Source organism: Theobroma umbraticum, unplaced genomic scaffold, assembly GCF_002168275.2.
Source record: "Theobroma umbraticum cultivar Fairchild unplaced genomic scaffold, ASM216827v3 scaffold_12.1, whole genome shotgun sequence".
NCBI lineage: Eukaryota > Viridiplantae > Streptophyta > Magnoliopsida > Malvales > Malvaceae > Theobroma > Theobroma umbraticum.
This window is the reverse complement of record NW_018397269.1, coordinates 2701482-2723120: the sequence shown is the minus strand read 5'-3', so window position 1 is coordinate 2723120 and position 21639 is coordinate 2701482. Positions and strand designations below refer to the sequence as shown.

The following is a 21639-nucleotide window of genomic DNA, read 5'->3' as shown; positions in this document are numbered from 1 at the left end:
AAATAACATCCAAGAGTGTACAAGGGCAGTTTATATGACTAGTGGGAAGGTTAGCCCATCTACCACAGTTTATGGTATTTACAACAAAGATATGCAGTGAAGAACAAATTAGTATCAAGAGTGTACAATGACAGTTTACATGACTACTGGGAAGGTTAGCCCGTCTGCCACAGTTCATAGTATTTACAACAAAGATATGCAGTGAAGAACAAAATAACATCAAGAGTGTACAAGGACGGTTTACATGACTAGTGGGAAGGTTAGCCCATCTACCACAGTTCATAGTATTTACAACAAAGGTATGCAGTGAAAAACAAAAAAATATCAAGAGTGTACAAGAACAGTTTATATGACTAGTGGGAAGGTTGGCCAATCTACCGCTCTACTGCAAGCAACAATATTTGATCAGAAATGCTCAGGCTGTGGTCTGTCTGCAATTTCCAGAAGAGTATATAGACCTGGGTCATTAGAGCTTTTTCAAAATGAAGTATTATGTAGCTAATAATATATGAAAGCAAAATAAAGACTGTGAGACACAATGTCAAGCCCACTAGGAGACGTGGGTCTCTCGACCCCTAATGAGGATGCAGGGATTGGAGAAAACTGCCATCAGGATCACTCTACATGCAAATGTTTTCAATTGAGGGGGAATTTTAGGGGCAATCACTCTTACTGTTACTCTTCAATACCTGATCAACTATAGGTACACATGATCTCAGCTTTTAAGCTTGAAAACTGTCACCTATTGTTTCTGTATGTTTCACCTTTGTTTGTTTGCTGAAAGAGTGAAAGGTGAAAGTCCAAGTTGATTCTAGGATTTTATCTCATTGTGCAAAATAAATAAATAAATAACCAAATCCATTATCTGTTAATTGATATCATAACCAAATCTAGAAAATGCTTAAATCATATTTAAGTGAACCATTAAATCCAATTGTATTAAGCGCATATTAGAGGCATCTGAAAAAATTCTTCAAACCTAGCCAAATAAGCACCATGAATCCGATATAAACACAATGTTGCAAAGAAAATGATTCCGTTTTTCAACATACACAGCTGGGTTTGAAAATCTACATGACGTGGTTGGCTTTCATTCTCTTTGAATTAGTAATATATTTGGACTTGTATTATATCTTAACATTTATTGGACGCTTGTGATAAACTTCAATACATGTTGGAGATCGTGTGGGCGCAAGGCCTAGGCAAGGTGATTTAGGAGTTATGTTCCTTGCTTTTTGTTGGGTTTGTCTTGCTCATTTGTTTTTGTTTTTTCTTTCTTCTGTCCAATGTTTGGGGTGTTTGAGGGATAGTTGAGCCTTTGTTTTCCTTTAGGCCCGAGGCTATTCAACAATAATCTGTATGAAATTTTATAGATCTTGGCTATTCAACAAATAACATGAGCTTGAAGAGTGATGAAAACAAAAGGGAAACAATAAAAACATAGCATAATGCTATGTTTTAAAAGCCTTGAAACTTGAAAGTTCCATAGTTGTGAATGATATGGAAACCAATAATACTAATAACAATATTAAGAGAATAGTTTAGGTGTGAGGAGGTGTACAGCATGATTAAAACAACAATAAAAAACAGAAGGAATTATGATATTCAATCTTAATATATTTTTAACCACCCAATCTAATCGGTATTTTTTCCTTCATTGGTTCTCTTACTGACCCATGACAACATTGTAAACTTTAAAAATATAATATAAATTTTAAAATTTTATATTATGTATCAATGATCTACATACTGATTAGTTAAGATGTTAAGACATATAGTTTTTATTTTCTTCTAATATCTTGACTGATGAGGTTGAAAAGGGAAATCTTATTCTATTTTTCCTTTTGATGATTTCTTTGAACCAAAACGAGATTGAAAAGGTACTGTAATATAAAAAGACACATTTAAACTGAGGGTTTTCTGGAGAAAAAGTGGCCATCAAGCACTCAAGAAAGTGAAGAAAAACTTTGTAAGATTCAAGATCGAAGACTTGACAAGCCTTAGTTTTCTTTTGTTCACTGTTTCTTCTTTGATTTTCTTGTATTGTTCTTGATGGTTAAACTTCTTCGGATTGTGTTTTTATTATTCAGTATGAATTAAATTTCTTTATTTAGGATTGCAGTTGAAGCTGACATGTAGTTTGGATTTTTAATACTCTCTTTCTTATGATTGATAGTATTTGAATTGTTTATTTCAATCTTGTGATTAATCCGTCTGATTGACTGACCACCAATTAGATTGGGTAACCTAAATGCAACTTGGAAAAAAGAGTTTAGAGTAAGTCATAGATGAAATAGTATACGTTTAAATTCAATTAGTTGATTGATTGATTTGTTTCGCATATAAGATATGAATATACTTTCATGTCATATGCAGCCAAGAGTAAAGTTTAAGCTTAATGAGTCTTTCTTTAATTCAATTTGCATAAGAATATAGTGAATTGGTTGAAAGAGATATTTTTATAAGCAATTCGGAAGATATTTAAAAATAAATTAAAACTCTAGATTAGTAACTCAATCCATTTAAGTAACTTTAGAGAGAGTAGAAAATCCATTTAAGTAACTTTAGAGAGAGTATAAGAGATTCAAATAAAGTGTTGAAAGGAAATTGTAATCCTAAGCTTGTTCTGATTGATTTATCTAGTTTAAATTAACGTTCTTGTTATTAGTTTAATTTCCTTTATTATTTGGTAGTTTTAATTTGTTCGTTTGAATAAGATTAAATCGTTATAATTTTAGTAATTAGTAAAATTTTGGTAGCAATTCCTTGTGGGAACAATACTTTATTTTTCATTATATTACTTGTTATCAATACATGCACTTGCATGGTAAATTCAGCTACAATACCACATTAAACATTTTTCTCTATTATAGGAGCTAAACGGCCCAAACGTGACATTATCCCAATTTTGATTCTTTGTTCTAACGAAAGAGCTATGGAATTCACTCAATAAATATTTATATATTGGCAATAAATGTAAAGCAATTGTAATTTTTGCATGTATAATTTACCAAAAAAAGTATCTATGCATGTATAATGAGCAATATTAGTTAATTTTTATATTAGATATTAGCTCTTGCTAATATAAAAAAAACAAATATCACAGGGATTTTGCTAGTTAGTGTAAGAGATAAAGATTATTAAATGTTAAATGTTAATAAATAATAGCAAGAAACATCTTATGTTCTTGTTCAAGTGGTTTACTTGTGGGTATATATTATAGAAAGAATCCTACATATATAGATCTTCAAGACACATACTATGCGGTTTGTGCATGTACATATAGTTTATTTCAAATTATTAATTGCAAAACTCAACCAAAGGAAGTATATGAAATCTGTAGATAATGAGGAAAGGAAAAAGTGGACAAGGAAGACAATTGCTTTACCCTTCCTGACTCTAATTGACTGAGTCTAAAGGAATTATATTAAGCATTATGGTATTTTAATGCTAGGAGACCAGCAATTGACAGAATGGAGTTCGTCTCTGAACTTTACTAGACCAGTGACTTTCTATAATAGTGCAGATATCAGAATGCATGCTACAAAGTTACCTCTCATATTGCTGTAATCCCAAAATGCTGTAGCTCTGAAAACTTCCTTTGGGGTTGCAGAACGTTGTTTGCTTGGTGGGTAACAACTTATTTCCACCATCATCACTTAAAGTCTTTAGACCACATGCATGGCAAAAGGATTCCATATCTGATTCCTATAAGAACAAAAGCATACTCAAATCAGAAAACTAGATATCTAAAAGACTAAAACTACAAGTGCCTGAAAATCTCATGTATTGGAAATGATACCTTCATCATCAAAAGTTTGGACAAGTCTTCCAAAGGGTATGGATGAAGCTTGTAGCAACAATTATTTATATAAGAAACAGCCAGTGCTCGAACCTGGGCAGTTTTTAAAAATGAAAAGAAAAATTACAGAACAAAAAGCAGCAAATACAATCAATATGTTTCAGAGCCAACAGAAGTATAATCATTGCACTCTGTCAAAACATAGCTAAAAACAGGTTGTTATATCCCAACAGTATCTAATATGTAAAGAGTTGAATAATTATAATTAAACCACATAAAAATTTTAAAAGAATCATGTTAGTGTGCAAAGAAGTGTGACGATCCAGGTAACAAACAGAAAATTTAACAGCAGTACACACTGATAAACGAGCTTAAGCAAATCCATCTTGACTTTAAATGCTTACAGATGTGCACATGCACAAGCATATCCTAGATGAGATCAACATGAATCTACGAAGTATGGAGATGCCTTATCCCCGGCATTTGCATTGTGTTTGTGTTAGATAGGGACACAGCTCTCCAAAAAGTGGGATGGATATGTAAAACAATTAAATACAGCAAGAAAAAGCACAGAAAATTTAAAACAGGAAAAAGAAAAAAAAGTAGGAAAAATGAGTAAGGCTGCCCCTGGTGAAGTGACATTGACTGCTTGACAAGAGAGAGCTGAGAATTTCTGAGATTCAAAAGAGAATGAAGAAACACGGAGAGCAAGGCTGGCCTAGGTGATTCTAATCTATCTAGCCGCCCCACATCAGAGGAAAACAGACAGAAAGACGCACATAGATGGGGGCTAGAGTTGGAACCAGGGAAGAGAAACGCAATGGGTAATGAGCAAAATATGCTTATATCAAAACTGGTTTGCGTCGAGCCACAAGCCTATGACACATTTTTAAGCCTAATTGGCTGATTGACATTCATTCAAATTTCTTGGAAGTTAAAATTTGAACGCTATTTAGCCTTTTGGCAAATTATTTGCAATACAATAAATAACAACTTCACCTTTTAACTAATTATATTAATCCAATTCTATCAAAAAAAATTTCTATATTGACTTAATATATTTTAGAAGACTTTTTTTTCAGTACATATTGCTTATAGTTTTAGTAGAAATCAATAAAATTACATATACATATATTAATATATAAGAATATGTACATTTTTAACTTCTGTATCCTAATTTTTTTTACAACTGTATAACTGTGTCCATAGAGTATTGTCCTTGATACAATGGTTGAAAATCATGTCTAATAAATGAAAGAGGATGATGCCAGAATGGAAAGGTTAAAGAATAATGGATGTATATGATTACCTCATTTACATAAGGCTCAATAATGCAGTACTGTAGATATGATGCCTCAGCAGATACAGTACAGAGAAAACTCCTATAAATTCCCATCCGATAAAATCTGTTGAAAAATAACTCAAAATCTTAGTTCCCTTCCACTTTGAGATTAATTTGTGAGAAAATGTTTCATACATTGCAACATTAGGTAAGCAAAGAGTTAAAGTGATATGCATCTATAAATCTTCAAGATTACCTTAGAACTTGTCGGGCAAAATGCATTTCATTAGACTTCATAACAAGAGAAGGTACACGACGAAACCAAAAAGACAGTGACTCCTCCTGCAAATCCAAAGTACTTGTTCAGAACCAACAAGGCTGAAATTAGGGATATAGACTCACAAAACCAATATATAAAGGTTACCCTTTGTTGGCTCTTAGAATCAAGGTGAAGAAGCACATGAAATGAACGGAACTCAGCTTCATTCTCATAAATAGAGTTGGAGCTGTGATTTGCTTCATACAGAGTATAAAGAGATGCCAAAGTCTTCATAAGCTGCTCCATGTTGAGATATTGCAATGATGAAATACTTGAACTGCCACAATTTTGAAGCCTGTGGTGAGATACTATATGAAATTTTACCTGTGTGATGAAATATACAAAAATTTGGTATCAGGTCAAAATTTTACTCTTCCCATTGTAATAATAAAAGGATAACCAATACAACATTCTCATAAATACACATGCAATAAAATGCATGTATCCACTTGGGTCATTCATTCAATGTCCTCCACCTGTTCTTTATTTTCATTTTAAAGAGGCATTGCATGTAATAGCAAGACTATTCCTTAAAAACTTATTGATCGGATCAATCAACTATTACATAAAATTACAACTTATTTAGGTTTTTCTTTCTATTTTCTTTCCCACTTGCCTCTTTCTTCATATAGATAGATTGATTGCTTCCAAACATTTTATGGAAATATCAACTTTCAATTCCTCAAAAAGCCTTTATATTTATCATCCTAAACTATAAATATTAAGTTTAATACTGTAATTATGCATTTAAAAACAAACAAATCACTATTTTTGACTTGTTTTAACCCACCATTGTCCTGAAAAACAGAAATTCTTATACCCCAGTCACTGTCCCCTTGGTACATTTATGAATTGATTTTCAGGATGTTACAATGCACAGAACCATGCATGTAACCATGTCTGCTATCATATCTAGTTTAGATAAATTAGTAAAGTGACCATTGAGAAACCCAATCAGACACCTAGGTAAACAACAAAGCCAACTGACAAAAGGTTCTCACAGCACCAAAATCTACATACCTACTTCCACTGCAGATTATATAGCTCTACTGCCATTGCTTTTCTTTTTCTTTTTTTTTTCTTAATTCTTTTTGAAACACACTGCTATTAATGATGATGCAAGTGTAATCTTAAAAGTAACAATATCTGAATAGCCAACTCAACATCAACAAGAAAATTACAGGCTAAATGAATTACAATTGCCATTGAATATGATGTAGCTACACTGCCATTACATGCAAGTATAATGATAAAAGGAAAAACCAAGTTCTGAAATGCCTAATTTACATAGCAACCGGAAAATTACAGGATAAATGAGCTAAAAGCATGGTATGATGATAGCAACACCCTTTCAATCCAATAGCAGGTGCAATTTTTAAGGTTCATAATGTACTGCAAATGATAAGAATGACATATAATCGGAGGCAATGTACATATAATGTTTTGGCAAATCAATCCAATCAAGAAAAGAGTATATCAAGCAGCTCAGCTCATCATACCACAACTGAAAAGGTTTAAACAAAGGGTATATGCTTCTGTCAAGAAAATTGTACCATTTTCTCATACATGCAAATTGCTCTATCATTGACAATATTCTGCATGCCAAGATCCTGCCTTATTGACCGAGTCCTATCAAAAATGAAGTCATGAACCACTTCAAAAGGATATTCACTAGAGTCCAGTAGGTTTAGAAGGTAATTTAATGTGTCTTCCAATACTGAGAGGGGCCGCACATCTGACGCTTGGACATACTTCAGTGATATAGTTCTGCAAAACTAGCAGGAGTGAGGGTGTATTAACAGCCTTTCCCATACCATACCAACTATAAAATGGGACTAAGCAATATAGTTTAGCTTCCTTATTCATCACATCATTTTCTGCATGATTGTAATTTAACTGCCATAAAAGGGCTGCATAGCATTTTAAGGTCTGGGAATTAACTGTGATGTTCAAATCAGTTGACACTTCAGAGGCATTACCTCCCCCGGACCACCCCCAACTGGTAACTCTATCTCTCCCTCTGTGTGTGTGTGTGTGTGTTTATATGATTGTGTGGGTCCAATGTGGTTAAATGGCTAACAGATATTTTCAACGAAATTCCAAGTGCAACCCAAAAGTGATCCAGGAAAAAGAAATTGCCCCCTTGTAATGCAAGTGAGGATATCCACAAGTCAAGACAACATGAGCGACTACATGAGCGACTAATAAGCATGTTGAGGCAAGTGTTACTCTCTTGTGCTCAAGCACAAAAAATTGGTAATGTAAAGCAAATGGGCCAAACTAATGCTGCTTTTTTTTGGCTTTTATCCATCACAGCCCATTGGATAGTTTCCAAACAAGATTCCTCCCTTTGGTCACTAACCACATCCAATTTAAAACCCCATGGCAGCCATGAGGTACTTTTGCTAAATGCAGTTCCTTCGATTAAAGTGTTGTAGATATCAAATTTGCTAGAAAAATTGACATACATGAAAAGATTGTCAAATCCAAAAGTCAGTTTTGCAACAAAGAGAGAGAGAGAGAGAGAGAGAGAGAACAATACAGAAAGTTACAAAACAGAGTAAACTTGCAGCCTACCACAATGTGTTTGTGTTTTGATTGTTCAACAGTTCATAACTCACTAGACTCTCGGGAACATCAAGGGGATTTTGATTAAATATAAGTAAAAACATTTATGCATTGAACACCACCAAAGCTTTAACATCATGGTTGATATAACCTGCTAGGGTCACTTTGATATGAAATCCATTAATGTGAGTGAAGACATAAAGACTGATTAGCTTTATGTATTACTATGATTTTGTATCAAGTTTCATTATGACCAATATCTTTAACATAACAAATTCCAACCAAGCTCAAGGCAAATGCCTGAATATCTACTGTGAATTCCTTAATAAATTGTATATTGAAATTTGAAAAATGGTTCAATCAAAGAAACAAAACATAAATCAAAATTTAAACACCTGAAGGACAGAACTTACCTTTTTGACAGCTAAAGCTGGAGATGTTTTCCTAGGATCTCCATTTAACCTTTCAAAAATAGCTAAATCTCGTAGCCTTTCCCGCTGAGCCCTCTCCCCCTCTGTTGTCACAATGATGAACAAGGTTACAAACAACATATTTTGAGAGCTAGCATAAACTAATCGCTACTTAGTTTAATAATTTCATCTGCAAATCGCAGTTGGAAATGAAGCTTCATAGTTTACATCATTTACTTGACTACCCAAACTTCATGAAAAAACAATTATGAAAAATAAGGGAAAACCCAAAATTAAGAACATTAAGACAAAGCTAAATTTGTTGATTTTTTGTTCTATGATAAAAATAATTGAATTTTAAGGATGAGAAATAAAAAATGAATAAATTACCAGGGCACATGAAAGGGCAAGTTCCAACTATAGAACCAACCTCTTCTCCTGCTTCTGTTTCTCCTTCTTGTTGATTATTCGCATTTGATACAGATTTCCACCTGGGGACATAGCCGGGATTTCTGGTATTGTGAGGGGTAGTGCCAGTGGTAGTTGTGGAGCGTGGAACGAAGTTAGAGGATTGGGTGGTTTTCGTTGGATTCGAAGAGTATTGTTGGGACCGGAACCGTGTAGGCCCGGTCGAGGGGGAGGCGGAGGCGGAGGAGGAAGGATGATTTCGCCACTGTTGACGGCGGCGGCCGCTCTCGTCCATGGGGTCTACTGGCCGCTACCGAAGTGCGCTTTCCGAAGGAATTAGCTCTCCTTCTCCAGAGTCGGGGTGGGTTAAATTCAAGTGATTTCAGATTTTTAAAATTTTTTTAGTTAGTTTTTAATTTTAGATTTTCTGTAATAAATATTTTCTTTGGATTTATTATTTTTATATATTTTATTAATATTAATCTACATGTTAATATCTTTTTCATTTATGTTAAAGCATCTTATTTTGCTTTATTTTTTTATTTTTTATATTTATAATTTTTGTAATTAAAATTTTAAGATAATAGTTTTCGTGTATATATATATGTTATTATCTTGGAAATTTTTAAAAAATTAATTTTAATTTTCAATTACATTAACTTATTATCTTATTAAGATTATTGTTATTATCTTACGAATTAAAAATTATTTTAATTTTTTAAAAATAAAAAATTTGATTTAATATTGGACTGATAACTAATTACTTAATTTATTTTAAAAATTAGTATAAAATTTTTATAAAAAATAATAACTTTTAAAATTAAATTTAAGTTGTTTGATTTAGTTTTTTTTAATTTAAAAGTTATTATGAAGTTTTTATAAAAAATAATAACTTTTATAATTAAACTGAAGTTGTTTGATAAATTTTTTTTATAAACTCTTTTTATAAGTTATAATTTTGATTATATAAAAGATATTTTTTTAATAAAATTTATATTATAGTTATTTTTAACATATAAAGATATTTTTAAAATAAAAATAAATTTTTTTATATTTAAAAATAATTTTTTTATATTTAAAAAAAACTCCTCAAGAGCTTTTTTTTAAATTCTTTATTTAAAAATTTTATTTTTTAAAAAAAATATTTTTAAAATTTTTTTTTAAAATTTATCTTTGATTTGACTTTTACTAGATAAATTAAAAAAAATAAAGACAAACAAACATTCAAAATAAACCAATTCAAAATTTAAAAAAATTAAGAGTAATAATATATTAGATGGTAAATTTTATTTGCTTTTCTTTATATTTTTCAAAATAATCTTATTATAACAGTTAAATAATACAATTTAATAAATAATTAGATGTAAATATTTTCTTGTTTTGTCTATTTTTGTTTTGAAGTATTTCAAAATAATATTCAAATATTATTTATAAATTTAATATATTTCATCAATTTTTAATAATTTTTTTAATTTTTTCCATTAAAAGTATAAGGTATTAATATTATTTTAAAAAAAGTAATACTTGATAAAATATATTAAAAATCAAAACACTTTTTATAGTTAAATTTAGGTATTTAATTTGAAATAATCATTTTAAAGATTAGTATGATTTATATATAATAAATAAATAAATAAATTGACTTTAAAAGTTAATTAATATTTTAAAATATTCAATTGAAAATCACTTATTTGACTCCTACAGACCAAAACTGCATAAACATAAACGTTACCGTCGAAGCGCTCGTCCCCCAGCTTCTTTACTAGGGTTTTCCAATCTGAAGAAAGCAGAGCGAGCGTTGTTTGGTTTCAATTTTCTGTTGTTTTCTTTCTCGATTTTCTCTTCGGAAGTATGGGAAAGAATGTCGTTTCTGATGAAGAAGGTGACACTCTTTTTCTTTTCGTTTTTTTTTTTTAATTTTTTTGAGTGAAAATCAAATCCCTAACGGTGTTTTTCCGGGGTTCGATTCGTGCAGATGAGTTGGAGGTCGACGAGGAGGGGGAGCCCATCGAGGGAGACAGACTGAATGACCGGGACCCCGATGACGACGATGAAGAAGACGGTATAGCTCCGTTTCGAGATCCAGTTTCTTGTTTCTGAATTGGGGAACAATTTTGTGAACTTTATCTTCTTTTTTGTTAATTTTTTTGAGGAATATAATGAGAAGGAAAAGAATTCTAGGGCTAAATGCCATGACGGGTATCATTTTTTTTCTTTAATTTTTTTTATTGGTTGAAGAATTCGTTACAGTTTTTGGTTTCTTGGTTTGAACAGAGGAAGGGCAGGATGAGTATGAGAATGATGGATTCATAGTTGATGATGTGGAGGATGAAGAAGTGGATGAAGATGAAGAGAGGGAAGATAGCGATGAGGAGAGGCGGAAGAAAAAGAAAAAGAGAAAGAAAAAGTTAATATTTTTCCTCCTATGATGATATGCTATTGCATTTCATTAATTGGCATATTCTCAGCTTTTTTTCTCTCCTTTTTTATTTTAATTAAAGAAAACGAACTTCCTTTCATATTCTCAGCTTGGAAAGGATGTTAGTTTAGCAAATTTTTGATGATGGTTATGTCGGCATTTTCAGGGAAGCTGAAGATCTTGATGAAGATGATTATGAGCTCCTCCGGGAAAATGATGTTAACGTACCAAAGGTTGTAAGCTTTGTTCCCTACCTAAAAGGAAAGTGATGACTGTTCAGTTTCTCATTTCTCATTGATGTGGAGATTTTTGTTCATTTGTAATGGGTATTAGGGGAGTGTTACTGCATTTGGTTCTGTTTTGAGGGGGGAAAAAAACTAAATTGAGGTATTTGAATTTTTTTTTTCTTGAAGTTTAAAACCAAAACAGAAGCAAATATGCTCAAACCCAGACCAAATTGAACCAAAACTTCATGTTTAGTTACTTGGTTTTTGGTTTTTGGTTTTTGGATTTTTGAAAGGGCCATTAAATTGGCAATGATTTTGTTGTGCTTACCTATTTGAATTAAGAAAACTAATGTTAAATTTTACATCATTTAAGTTCTGTTTTGTCATTGTTGATTTAATGTTAAATATAACCATACTGAATGGTTTATTTTCGAATCGAAATTCATTAGTACAATTAAATACCAAACTGGAGATCACAATTTGATTTGATTTTTGGTTTTCTTTTTCCTTTGCACAGTCCTATTCTCTATATATTTTTGAGGTTTCTGCTTCAAAAACTTTTTCAGGGTAGCAAGAAATTTAAGCGGTTAAAAAAGGCTCAAAGAGATTTTGATGAGGAGCGATTTGGTTCTGATGAGGAGTTTGATGGAAGCATTAAGGGTGGGGTAACTGCTGAGGAGAAGCTTAAGCGTACCTTATTTGGTGATGATGATGGTTAGCATATTGAGCATCTTGTCCATGATCATTATTATTTGGATTCAATTTTCAATAACTGGTTGATGCATGTAAATGGTTTAGGACAACCTCTTGAAGATATTCCTGAAGATGAAGTGCAAATTGATGAGGAAGAGGATGGAGATATGGGTGAAGAAGATGACATGGCAGACTTTATTGTAGATGAAGATGATTTAGATGAGCACGGAGCTTCTGTTAGGTATAATCTATGTAGGGCGTGAATGTGCTGGCTTTTTTTCATTTAATTTTGTGATATCTTTTCATTTAAAATAACTTGTTATGTAGACGGAAGAAGTTGAAGAAAAATAAGTCAAGGCAGGCACCAGGAGTTACATCATCTGCTTTACTGGAAGCTCAAGAAATATTTGGTGATGTTGATGAACTCCTTCAACTACGGAAACAGGGCTTAGATTCTAGTGAGTGGCGAGAAAGGAGACTTGAAGACCAATTTGAACCTACTGTTCTGTCTGAAAAGTATATGACAGAAAAGGATGACCAAATTCGGATGACTGATATACCAGAAAGAATGCAGGTTTGTTCACATGGCTCTTATAAATGTAAAATTCTTTTTTATTTCCTTGAGTTCTCTTAGCATCAGTGGAGATTGGCTTCACATTTCTTTTTTGTAGATTTCTGAAGAAAGCACTGGGACTCCTCCAATAGATGAAATGAGCATAATCGAAGAGAGCACCTGGATACAGCACCAACTTATAATTGGTGCTGTACCTTTATGTGGTAAAGAAGGGCAGGATCTCTCTATAAACAGGGAAGACATTATGAGATTTTTGGAGCTGACACATGTGCAGAAGTTAGATGTTAGTACTTACTGATTTGATTTATAATTGACTTATCTGTTGGTCTGGATTTTTATTTTTTTTTGCCTTGGTAATCTTCCATTCTTTCTTGCTTTCAGATTCCCTTTATTGCGACGTATCGCAAGGAGCAGTGCTTAAGTCTGCTAAAAGATCCTGAGCAACATGAGATTGATGATGTTGATCAGGATAACTCTGAGAAAACACCTGCAATAAAGTGGCACAGGGTAATTGGACTGGACATGGAACTATGAAATTTGTTGATTGTGTATATAATCAAGTTCAGAAGTTAGTACAATGGTTTTTTATGCAAATAACAGGTACTGTGCTTCTATTCAGGTACTTTGGGCAATTCAGGACCTGGACCGAAAATGGCTGCTTCTTCAAAAGCGAAAGACTGGTCTTCAGTCGCACTATAGTAAGCGATTTGAAGAAGAATCTCGTCGGGTATATGATGAGACAAGACTTAACTTAAACCAACAGCTTTTTGAGTCAATTCTTAAGGCTCTTAAGGATGCAGACTCGGAAAGGGAAGTTGATGATGTTGATGCCAAGTTTAACTTGCATTTCCCACCGGGGGAGGTTGGTGTGGATGAAGGTCAATATAAGAGGCCCAAGAGGAGATCACAATATAGTATTTGCAATAAGGCTGGCCTGTGGATGGTTGCGAGCAAGTTTGGATACAGTGCTGAGCAACTTGGATCACAGCTATCTCTGGAAAAGATGGTGAGTTTTCTTTGGCAGTTTCTGTTATATTGTACTGAGATCTAATGTTCTTCATTCATTTGATTGTAGAATGATGAGTTGGAAGATGCAAAGGAGACACCAGAAGAGATGGCTTCAAACTTTACATGTGCAATGTTTGAGACTCCACAAGCTGTCCTTAAAGGAGCCAGACATATGGTAGACATTGTTATTCTTATGAGCAAATACAGTGCCAGTGTTGGTCATAACATCTTGTTCTACCATATCTATTAATTTATGGTTTTCTTTTCATAGGCTGCAGTTGAGATAAGTTGTGAGCCATCTGTCAAGAAATGTGTCCGTGGAATCTATATGGAGAATGCTGTAGTATCAACCATTCCTACTCCTGATGGAAAGATAGCCATAGATTCTTTCCATCAGTTTGCAGGTGTGAAGTGGTTGCGTGAAAAACCATTGAGCAGATTTGATGATGCACAGTGGCTCCTTATTCAGAAGGCTGAAGAGGAGAAGCTTCTTCAAGTTACTATTAAGCTGCCAGAAAAATGTCTTGATGAGTTGAATAAAGAATTTAATGTATATCTCAGTAATGGTGTTAGTAAATCTGCTCAACAGTGGAATGAGCAGAGACAGCTGATACTGAAGGATGCTCTTTTTGGTTTTCTTTTGCCATCAATGGAGAAAGAAGCAAGATCCTTGTTGACTAGTAGAGCTAAGAACTGCTTACTTTTGGAATATGGAAAGGTTTTGTGGAGTAAGGTTTCTGTGGGGCCTTATCAAAGAAAGGAAAATGATATTAATTCTGATGAGGAAGCTGCACCGCGTGTCATGGCTTGCTGTTGGGGTCCTGGGAAGCCAGCAACCACTTTTGTGATGTTAGATTCATCTGGGGAGGTGCTTGATGTGCTTTACACTGGTTCTCTTACTTTACGGTCTCAAAATGTTAATGACCAGCAGCGCAAGAAAAATGACCAGCAACGTGTTTTGAAGTTCATGACTGATCACCAACCACATGTTGTTGTTCTTGGAGCTGTGAATTTGTCTTGTACCCGGTTGAAGGATGATATTTATGAGGTAAAGCTTATCATTCATGAGATGCTAGGATTTTCTTTTTCTTTTTATCTGAAATGATATATGTCTTTTGCTTTATCTTTTAGTTTTGTTTTCTTTGTTGAAAAACAATTATTCTTTTTTTAGCATATGATCTAGTTTATTTTGTCTCAACTACTTAGCTTGCAAATATTTGCTTGAAATGCTAGTCTCATTTTATTAAAGCCTTGAGAAGGTAGATTTTTTTTAATCAACTGTGTGAATTGTTGTAGAATATATGATTACTTTTGACTAAAGATTGGTCGCATTGATCATTTCTATCACTTTCAGAGAAACTTGTTATCTTCTAAAGGAAAATCATGCTCATAATTAATAACCTTTTGAACTGTCATAGCATGCGATTTAGACCAAATATCTGCTTCAGGATTCTGTTCTGCTCATGTTTCACATGTAGTATGTAGAATAAATTTCAGTTGTCATCCTCTGAGAAAGACCCTGATTACTCGCTGAAAGTAGTTGCCTCAATCATCTTGATTGGTTGTGATATCAAATGGAAATGCCATTGTGCAGTGGATGGGTACTCAATGTTCAATAGTCTTATATAGTTGGTACTTTCATTCCTTGTGTTGCTTATTTAGTTTATTTCATTTTTACCGGATCATATTTTGTTAGGTCAAGCGGAATTGTCATTGCACACTTCTAATAAATTTTTAATGTTCATTATCTTTTGTTTCTTATATAGTTGATCCTTCATTCTTTGTGTGCTTATTTAGTTTATTTCTTCTTCACCAGATCATTTTTAAGATGGTGGAGGAAAATCCTAGAGATGTTGGGCATGAGATGGATGAGCTGAGCATTGTATATGGGGATGAATCTCTCCCTCGTCTCTATGAAAATTCTAGGATTTCATCAGATCAGCTACCTGGCCAGTCAGGTAAATACTTATTTATATTAACAAGTTTATGTTTGCATGATGATATGATGTCTTTTGTTAAGGTTTGTCAGTTATGCAAGTTTCCATCCATCTTTTGCCTGTTAATGAAGGTTGTTGTCATAAATGTTGTCAGGCATTGTTAAGCGGGCTGTTGCTCTTGGGCGTTATCTTCAAAATCCATTGGCGATGGTTGCAACTTTGTGTGGACCTGGGAAGGAGATATTGTCTTGGAAGCTTAGTCCTTTGGAGAACTTTCTCACAGCAGATGAGAAATATGGCATGGTTGAACAGGTTTTGGTTGATGTCACTAACCAGGTGGGCCTTGATGTTAATTTGGCTACAAGTCATGAATGGTTGTTTGCTCCTTTGCAATTCATTTCTGGTCTTGGGCCTAGAAAGGCAGCATCACTGCAGAGGTCATTGGTAAGAGTTGGAACAATTTTCACTCGGAAGGACTTTGTAACAACCCATGGACTCGGTAAAAAGGTGTTTGTCAATGCGGTAGGCTTTCTCCGAGTTCGTCGGAGTGGGCTTGCTGCTAACAGCAGCCAGTTCATTGATTTGTTGGATGACACTAGAATACATCCAGAATCTTATCTTCTTGCACAGGAGTTGGCAAAAGATGTCTATGATGAGGATTTAAAAGGTGACCATGATGAGGAAGATGCATTGGAGATGGCGATAGAACAAGTTAGGGATCGACCAAGTTTGTTGAAAAGCCTTCGTCTTGATAAGTATCTAGAAAGCAAGGAACGCAAAAATAAGAGGGAGACCTTTGAGGATATAAGAAGGGAATTAATTCAGGGCTTTCAGGATTGGCGTAAACAATATAAAGAACCGAGTCAAGATGAGGAGTTCTTCATGATTTCGGGTGAAACTGAGGATACCCTGGCAGAAGGCCGAATTGTGCAAGCTACAGTTCGAAGAGTGCAAGGTGGACGAGCTATCTGTGTACTTGAATCTGGATTGACTGGGATGATAATGAAAGAAGACTATGCAGATGATTGGAGAGATATTATTGAGCTGTCTGATAGACTGCATGAAGATGACATCCTGACCTGCAAAATTAAATCAATTCAAAAGAATAGGTATCAGGTGTTCCTGGTTTGTAAAGATAGTGAAATGAGAAGCAATCGATACCAGCATGTCCAGAACCTTGATCCTTACTACCATGAGGAGCGAAGCAGCTTACAGAGTGAGCAAGAGAAAGCTCGTAAAGAGAAGGAGCTGGCGAAGAAGCATTTTAAGCCAAGGATGATTGTTCATCCACGCTTCCAAAATATTACTGCTGATGAAGCTATGGAGGTATGTTGGAATTAATGGAACTTTTTTAGTTAATTAGATTGAATTTGAATTGAATTTATTTATAAAGAAAAAATTAATTTGAACTTAACCTTGTTGGTGGTTATATGGTGTTTTTTATAATCTGAAAAGGAATAGACATCTGATCTTCTTATTTTCTTGTTCCATCTGGCAAAAATATTATTTCCAACCATAATGTATCTTACATGTGCAAGAAGAATTGATTGATTATTAATGGCTATGCTTTATATAACTGTACACTTTTTAGAAGAAAAATTTCTATTAAATGTACTAACCATGGCCTTTAAGAATTTTTAAGATGCTTTTTATTTCTTAATCTGAGCATCAGATATACGAAGTTCGCCTATCGTGTGAGGATGTGGTGCATCACAGGGAAGGGAAAGAGAGAATAGAGAGAAATTAGAGAGATAGGGGAAAGGGGGGGAATAGAAACAGTGGGAGGTAAAGGAGAGAACAAGCGAAAATCTCAGTTCTCAATTAATTGTCAAAATAAGATACTGAAAGTGAAAATAATATAAAATTGATGTAGCTCAAAAGGTAGGGAAAGGGGCAGAAACATGGAAACCTATGTTTGATGCATGTGCATTGGTAAATAAGCAAGACTAATGCTCATAACCTAAGAAAACAAAAATATATAAAAGGTACTACAATTAAGCAGCTTTTAGATGCATTTGTGATCCTTGCTTCCTTAATGCAGTTTTCCAAAAGCTTATTTCTTTCTTTATCTTTAAACCAGTGGGTAACAATATTTTGGCTTTTATTATGTTTGTCTTTTGTTATGTTGGACAGTATTTATCTGACAAGGATCCTGGAGAAAGTATTATCCGCCCTAGTTCTCGCGGGCCTTCTTATTTAACTTTAACCCTCAAAGTTTATGATGGAGTTTATGCTCACAAAGATATAGTTGAAGGTGGAAAAGAACACAAGGATATCACCAGCCTGCTTCGCATTGGGAAGACATTGAAAATTGGGGAAGACACTTTTGAGGATTTGGATGAGGTGAGTCTTTCTTTTTAACATGTGTATCTTATGTTTTCTGATATAGCCCATTAAACTTTGAAAGGGATAAGATGGATTTAGTGGAAATTACCATATAAGTATATGGTGCTCAATGAAGAGATAGGGTTAATTGCAGTAGGAGTCTTTATCCACTTGGAAAAACAAAGACTGACCCTAAACTGAAGGTTGAACTTTGGAATTAGACTATAGGAGCACTAAATTTGAATATTTGTTATTTTTATTGTTATCTTCATACAAGAAATCTGTTTGTCCATGCTTTAACTCTTGACGACTTCCATTAGAGGACTCAAAACTGTGATTTTATTGTTACTCTTGCTTAGGCAAGCCTCATAGTTGGCCCCTTTAACGAACAAAATTGATATTTGTTGACTTTCAAGCTCTCTCTAGTGAGATTATACTCTCTGTCTTTTCTTTGGGAATACTTCTAGAATATGTTTTTAAAACTTAAATTTCCAAGTATCTTTTCTCTTCTAATCTGATTTGTTTGATTTTGACTAATTGACATATTGAAAACTTTCAAACTTACAACTTCAAATGGAATTAAATATTTATCTAATTTGCAGGAATTTTCTTATCATACCCCCTTAAAGCAGAATGTTTAATTCTTCTAAAACCATGAAGGCTGCAATATGCTGTATGATGTGTCATTTTGTTAAAATGAACAAATTAAACCATCTATATTAACTTTGAATGCTATAGTGTTCTATATTAGTAGATCTATGAGAGTTACAAGCCATAGCAATCAAAATCCTTTTTTTGGAGATACAGTTGCTTTCTTCATCTTTTATAGAATTTAGCATAATACAATATATTGTGGAGGCATAAAAATACATGTAAAGGATCTGTCTGTTGATTGCATTTAAATTGCAGGTAATGGATCGATACGTTGATCCCCTTGTGTCCCATCTAAAGGCAATGCTGAGTTATCGCAAGTTCAGGAGGGGGACTAAAACAGAAGTTGATGAGCTTCTAAGGATTGAAAAATCAGAGTATCCTATGAGGATTGTGTATTGTTTTGGCATTTCTCATGAACATCCAGGCACTTTCATTCTTACTTATATACGGAGTACTAATCCACATCATGAGTACATTGGCTTATATCCCAAGGGATTCAAATTTAGAAAAAGGATGTTTGAGGACATTGATCGTCTTGTTGCATACTTCCAGAGGCATATTGATGATCCCCAGCATGAGTCAGCTCCATCAATTAGATCAGTTGCAGCAATGGTACCAATGCGAAGCCCTGCCGCTGGAGGCTCTGCAGGGGCATCTATGGGTAGTGGTTGGGGTGGTTCAGCCAATGAAGGCGGTTGGAGAGGCCACTCTTTTGACAGGGGTCAATCTTCCACTCCAGGGTCAAGAACAGGTAAATGTTGAGCAATAATGTCCAATTTTTATATTGTGTAAAGTATCTATATGATGCATCTCGTTTTGCTTGTTTTAAATTCAGTGTGTGAAATTCCTGACTTATTTTGCAAATCACAGTATTTAGTTGTTTAACATCTGGAGAATGGCCTGGTTTCAGGGTTTTGGTGATTTGGATTGGCATTATATTTTTATCTTTCTTGGATTTTTCTGTCATGTGCACCAGATGTTTGTTTGACTACGGAAAACTTGGCCAGATTCCAATTCATTTGACACTAGTACTTGTATTGCTAAATACATATATTTAGTTTTGACAAATTATATAATTTTTCACTGATTTTTGTCATTTTCTTGAGATAGTAGATAAATGAAAGTTCTTTCTTAAGCAAGAAAGTCGGGAATAGTTGTCAATTTTTACTTGTTCACTAAACAAACTGAGTTGAGTTTGAGTTTCCTTAGCTACTAAGAAAATTTCAAACATCTGGATGTGGCTTCCTCTTTTTGTCTTTTGCATATTGTACAGGTAAAGGTTCTTCATCTTGGGTTGCTGGTTTGCTCTTTGTATCTTATTTGTGGCTGGTTTTGTTTGGTACTATAGGCAGAAACGATTACAGAAATAGTGGTAGCCGAGATGGTCATCCAAGTGGTCTACCTCGGCCATATGGTGGGCGTGGACGTGGTAGGGGCCCATATAACAGCAGCAGAGGACATGAGGGGCAGGATTCATCCTATGATGCTTCCAAATGGGATTCAGGTGCCAAGAAAGGGGATGATGGTTGGGGTAATTTCCCAGGTGCTAAAGTTCAAAACTCTCCAGGTCGGGAAGCTTTCCCTGGTGGGTGGGGCGGTGGTGGAAATGAAAGTGGCAGTGGTAGCGGCGGTGGTTGGGGTGCCGACAACAGTGGTTGGGGCCAAGCAAGTGCAGGTACTGACAATGGGGGTTCTGGCTGGTGATCTGGTGGGTGGTTCCAAAGGGCAATACACCTGGTGATTGTTGAAGCCTTGGAATTTTTATTCCTTCACATTTCCTAGGCATAGCTGTAGGGTTTAGAGGAAGCTTAACTAATCAAATATGTGTACCGCACATGTAGAATGTGTGTATAATTTTTAATGGATTAGGTATATAATTTTCCCGAATGTATCTTGTTAGTGTCAGTTTTGTTTGCCATTGGAAACTGCAATAGGTTTTGTTTTAAAGTTTTGGGGTGCATCCAATGGGGATGAAGGGATATGAATCAATGTTAGACCTAACCTATTCAAAGTTGTATAGGAAGCATTAGGCATTCAAGCAATAGCTTTTGCTTCCAAATTTTATACTCTCTACTTTGTTATAATATTTGGTTGATTGAACCATCTTGTTTCCCCCTTGTTCATCCTGTTAAGAAACTAGTAATCCTGTTCTCTTTTATCCCCTCCCTTCCTCTCCCTGTTTTAGTTGTCTTCTCTCCTCTAAAGTTACCTCTTTTCCGGCAAATTTTGCAGTAAGGTCTTTATTTTTTACTTTACTATAAGGTCAATTAATAAAAACTATTAAATTTATAAGCTTAAATTATAGCCATTGATTTAAAATTGATAAAAAAACTGGTAAATAAGTTCAATAAGTTAATAAGAAAATAAAATTAAAAAAACTCAAAAAGTTAGGAGAGATAAGAACTCTCTTTGATAAGGGAGTAAGGGAAGATGAGAATTCTCTCTTAATGGAGGAATTTTTTTTGTAATATTTTATTGAGAGTTTCCTGACCAAGTTTATTTTCCTTCACCTCAATAAGCCGATAAATTCATTATAGCAAGTTTATAATAGCGAGCCATCCTAGTTTGAAAGTTTTCAAGACAAAAGACGTTACGCTACTTCTAAAGCAACACCTACAAGTATGATATATTACTTGTTGTGGCTCCTGAACTACCTTTTTTTTTTTTTTCTATAAAAGAGTGAATTTGCATAGAGAAAGGACATCAAAGGGATAATTTTGTTATGACAATTCTTTTTACCGTGTGATCTTTAGTAAATTTTTTTTTGTTTGTTTGGTAATTAAGGGCAAAAGTTGTTAAAGGGGGAGGCTTAGACTTAAACCTTTTGTCTGGTCAGTCATTATTATCCAGCCAAATTATGTTGCTTTGATCAATGCCTGAACAAGTTTACATAGTCCTTTGATTGTTCTTGATCAGTATCAACAATTATTAAGCAAACAAACAAATATTGAATAACCAGAGGCGAAAATCATTATCATTAGCAAACAAAAAACATACCAAAGACTATGATAGA

At 34.0% G+C, this 21639-nt stretch overlaps 2 protein-coding genes across 5 annotated transcripts; one reads left to right on the top strand and one right to left on the bottom strand.

The window, feature by feature from the left end:
- Window positions 1-29: 29 nt before the first annotated feature.
- SAC3C (SAC3/GANP/Nin1/mts3/eIF-3 p25 family) lies at window positions 30-9231 on the bottom strand. Of its 4 annotated transcripts, none has more exons than XM_021440690.2 (9): window positions 8772-9219; window positions 8385-8485; window positions 6957-7178; window positions 5509-5727; window positions 5341-5426; window positions 5112-5208; window positions 3803-3895; window positions 3554-3708; window positions 30-458 (listed from the first exon to the last, which is right to left on the bottom strand). In XM_021440690.2, exons 1-9 carry the CDS (start codon window positions 9082-9084, stop codon window positions 416-418), a joined length of 1329 nt encoding a protein of 442 aa, XP_021296365.1. In that variant the 5' UTR covers window positions 9085-9219; the 3' UTR covers window positions 30-415. The 4 variants fall into 4 exon arrangements, with proteins under 4 accessions (XP_021296365.1, XP_021296366.1, XP_021296367.1 ...); XM_021440691.2 differs by having other exon boundaries at window positions 30-431; window positions 8772-9218; XM_021440692.2 differs by lacking the exon at window positions 6957-7178 and having other exon boundaries at window positions 8772-9231.
- Window positions 9232-10479: 1248 nt separating this feature from the next.
- Window positions 10480-20729, top strand: GTB1 (global transcription factor group B1). Its single transcript, XM_021440650.1, has 17 exons — window positions 10480-10671; window positions 10765-10851; window positions 11064-11196; window positions 11375-11441; window positions 12002-12149; window positions 12234-12369; window positions 12456-12702; window positions 12800-12985; window positions 13084-13209; window positions 13322-13708; window positions 13778-13885; window positions 13982-14758; window positions 15527-15668; window positions 15802-16973; window positions 17781-17990; window positions 18882-19377; window positions 19975-20729. The coding sequence occupies exons 1-17, from the start codon at window positions 10641-10643 to the stop codon at window positions 20328-20330; spliced, it is 4809 nt and encodes a 1602-aa protein (XP_021296325.1). The 5' UTR covers window positions 10480-10640; the 3' UTR covers window positions 20331-20729.
- Window positions 20730-21639: the final 910 nt, after the last annotated feature.

Coding starts and splice junctions, on each gene's coding strand:
- SAC3C (XM_021440690.2), bottom strand. CDS start 9,084: ATGGACGAGAGCGGCCGCCGCCGTCAACAGTGGCGAAATCATCCTTCC. Junction 5,728..6,956: donor TTTGCATGTATGAGAAAATG/GTACAATTTTCT, acceptor TTCATCACACAG/GTAAAATTTCATATAGTATC. Junction 3,709..3,802: donor CCAAACTTTTGATGATGAAG/GTATCATTTCCA, acceptor TTGTTCTTATAG/GAATCAGATATGGAATCCTT.
- GTB1 (XM_021440650.1), top strand. CDS start 10,641: ATGGGAAAGAATGTCGTTTCTGATGAAGAAG. Junction 13,210..13,321: donor CTGCAATAAAGTGGCACAGG/GTAATTGGACTG, acceptor GCTTCTATTCAG/GTACTTTGGGCAATTCAGGA. Junction 16,974..17,780: donor CTGCTGATGAAGCTATGGAG/GTATGTTGGAAT, acceptor TATGTTGGACAG/TATTTATCTGACAAGGATCC.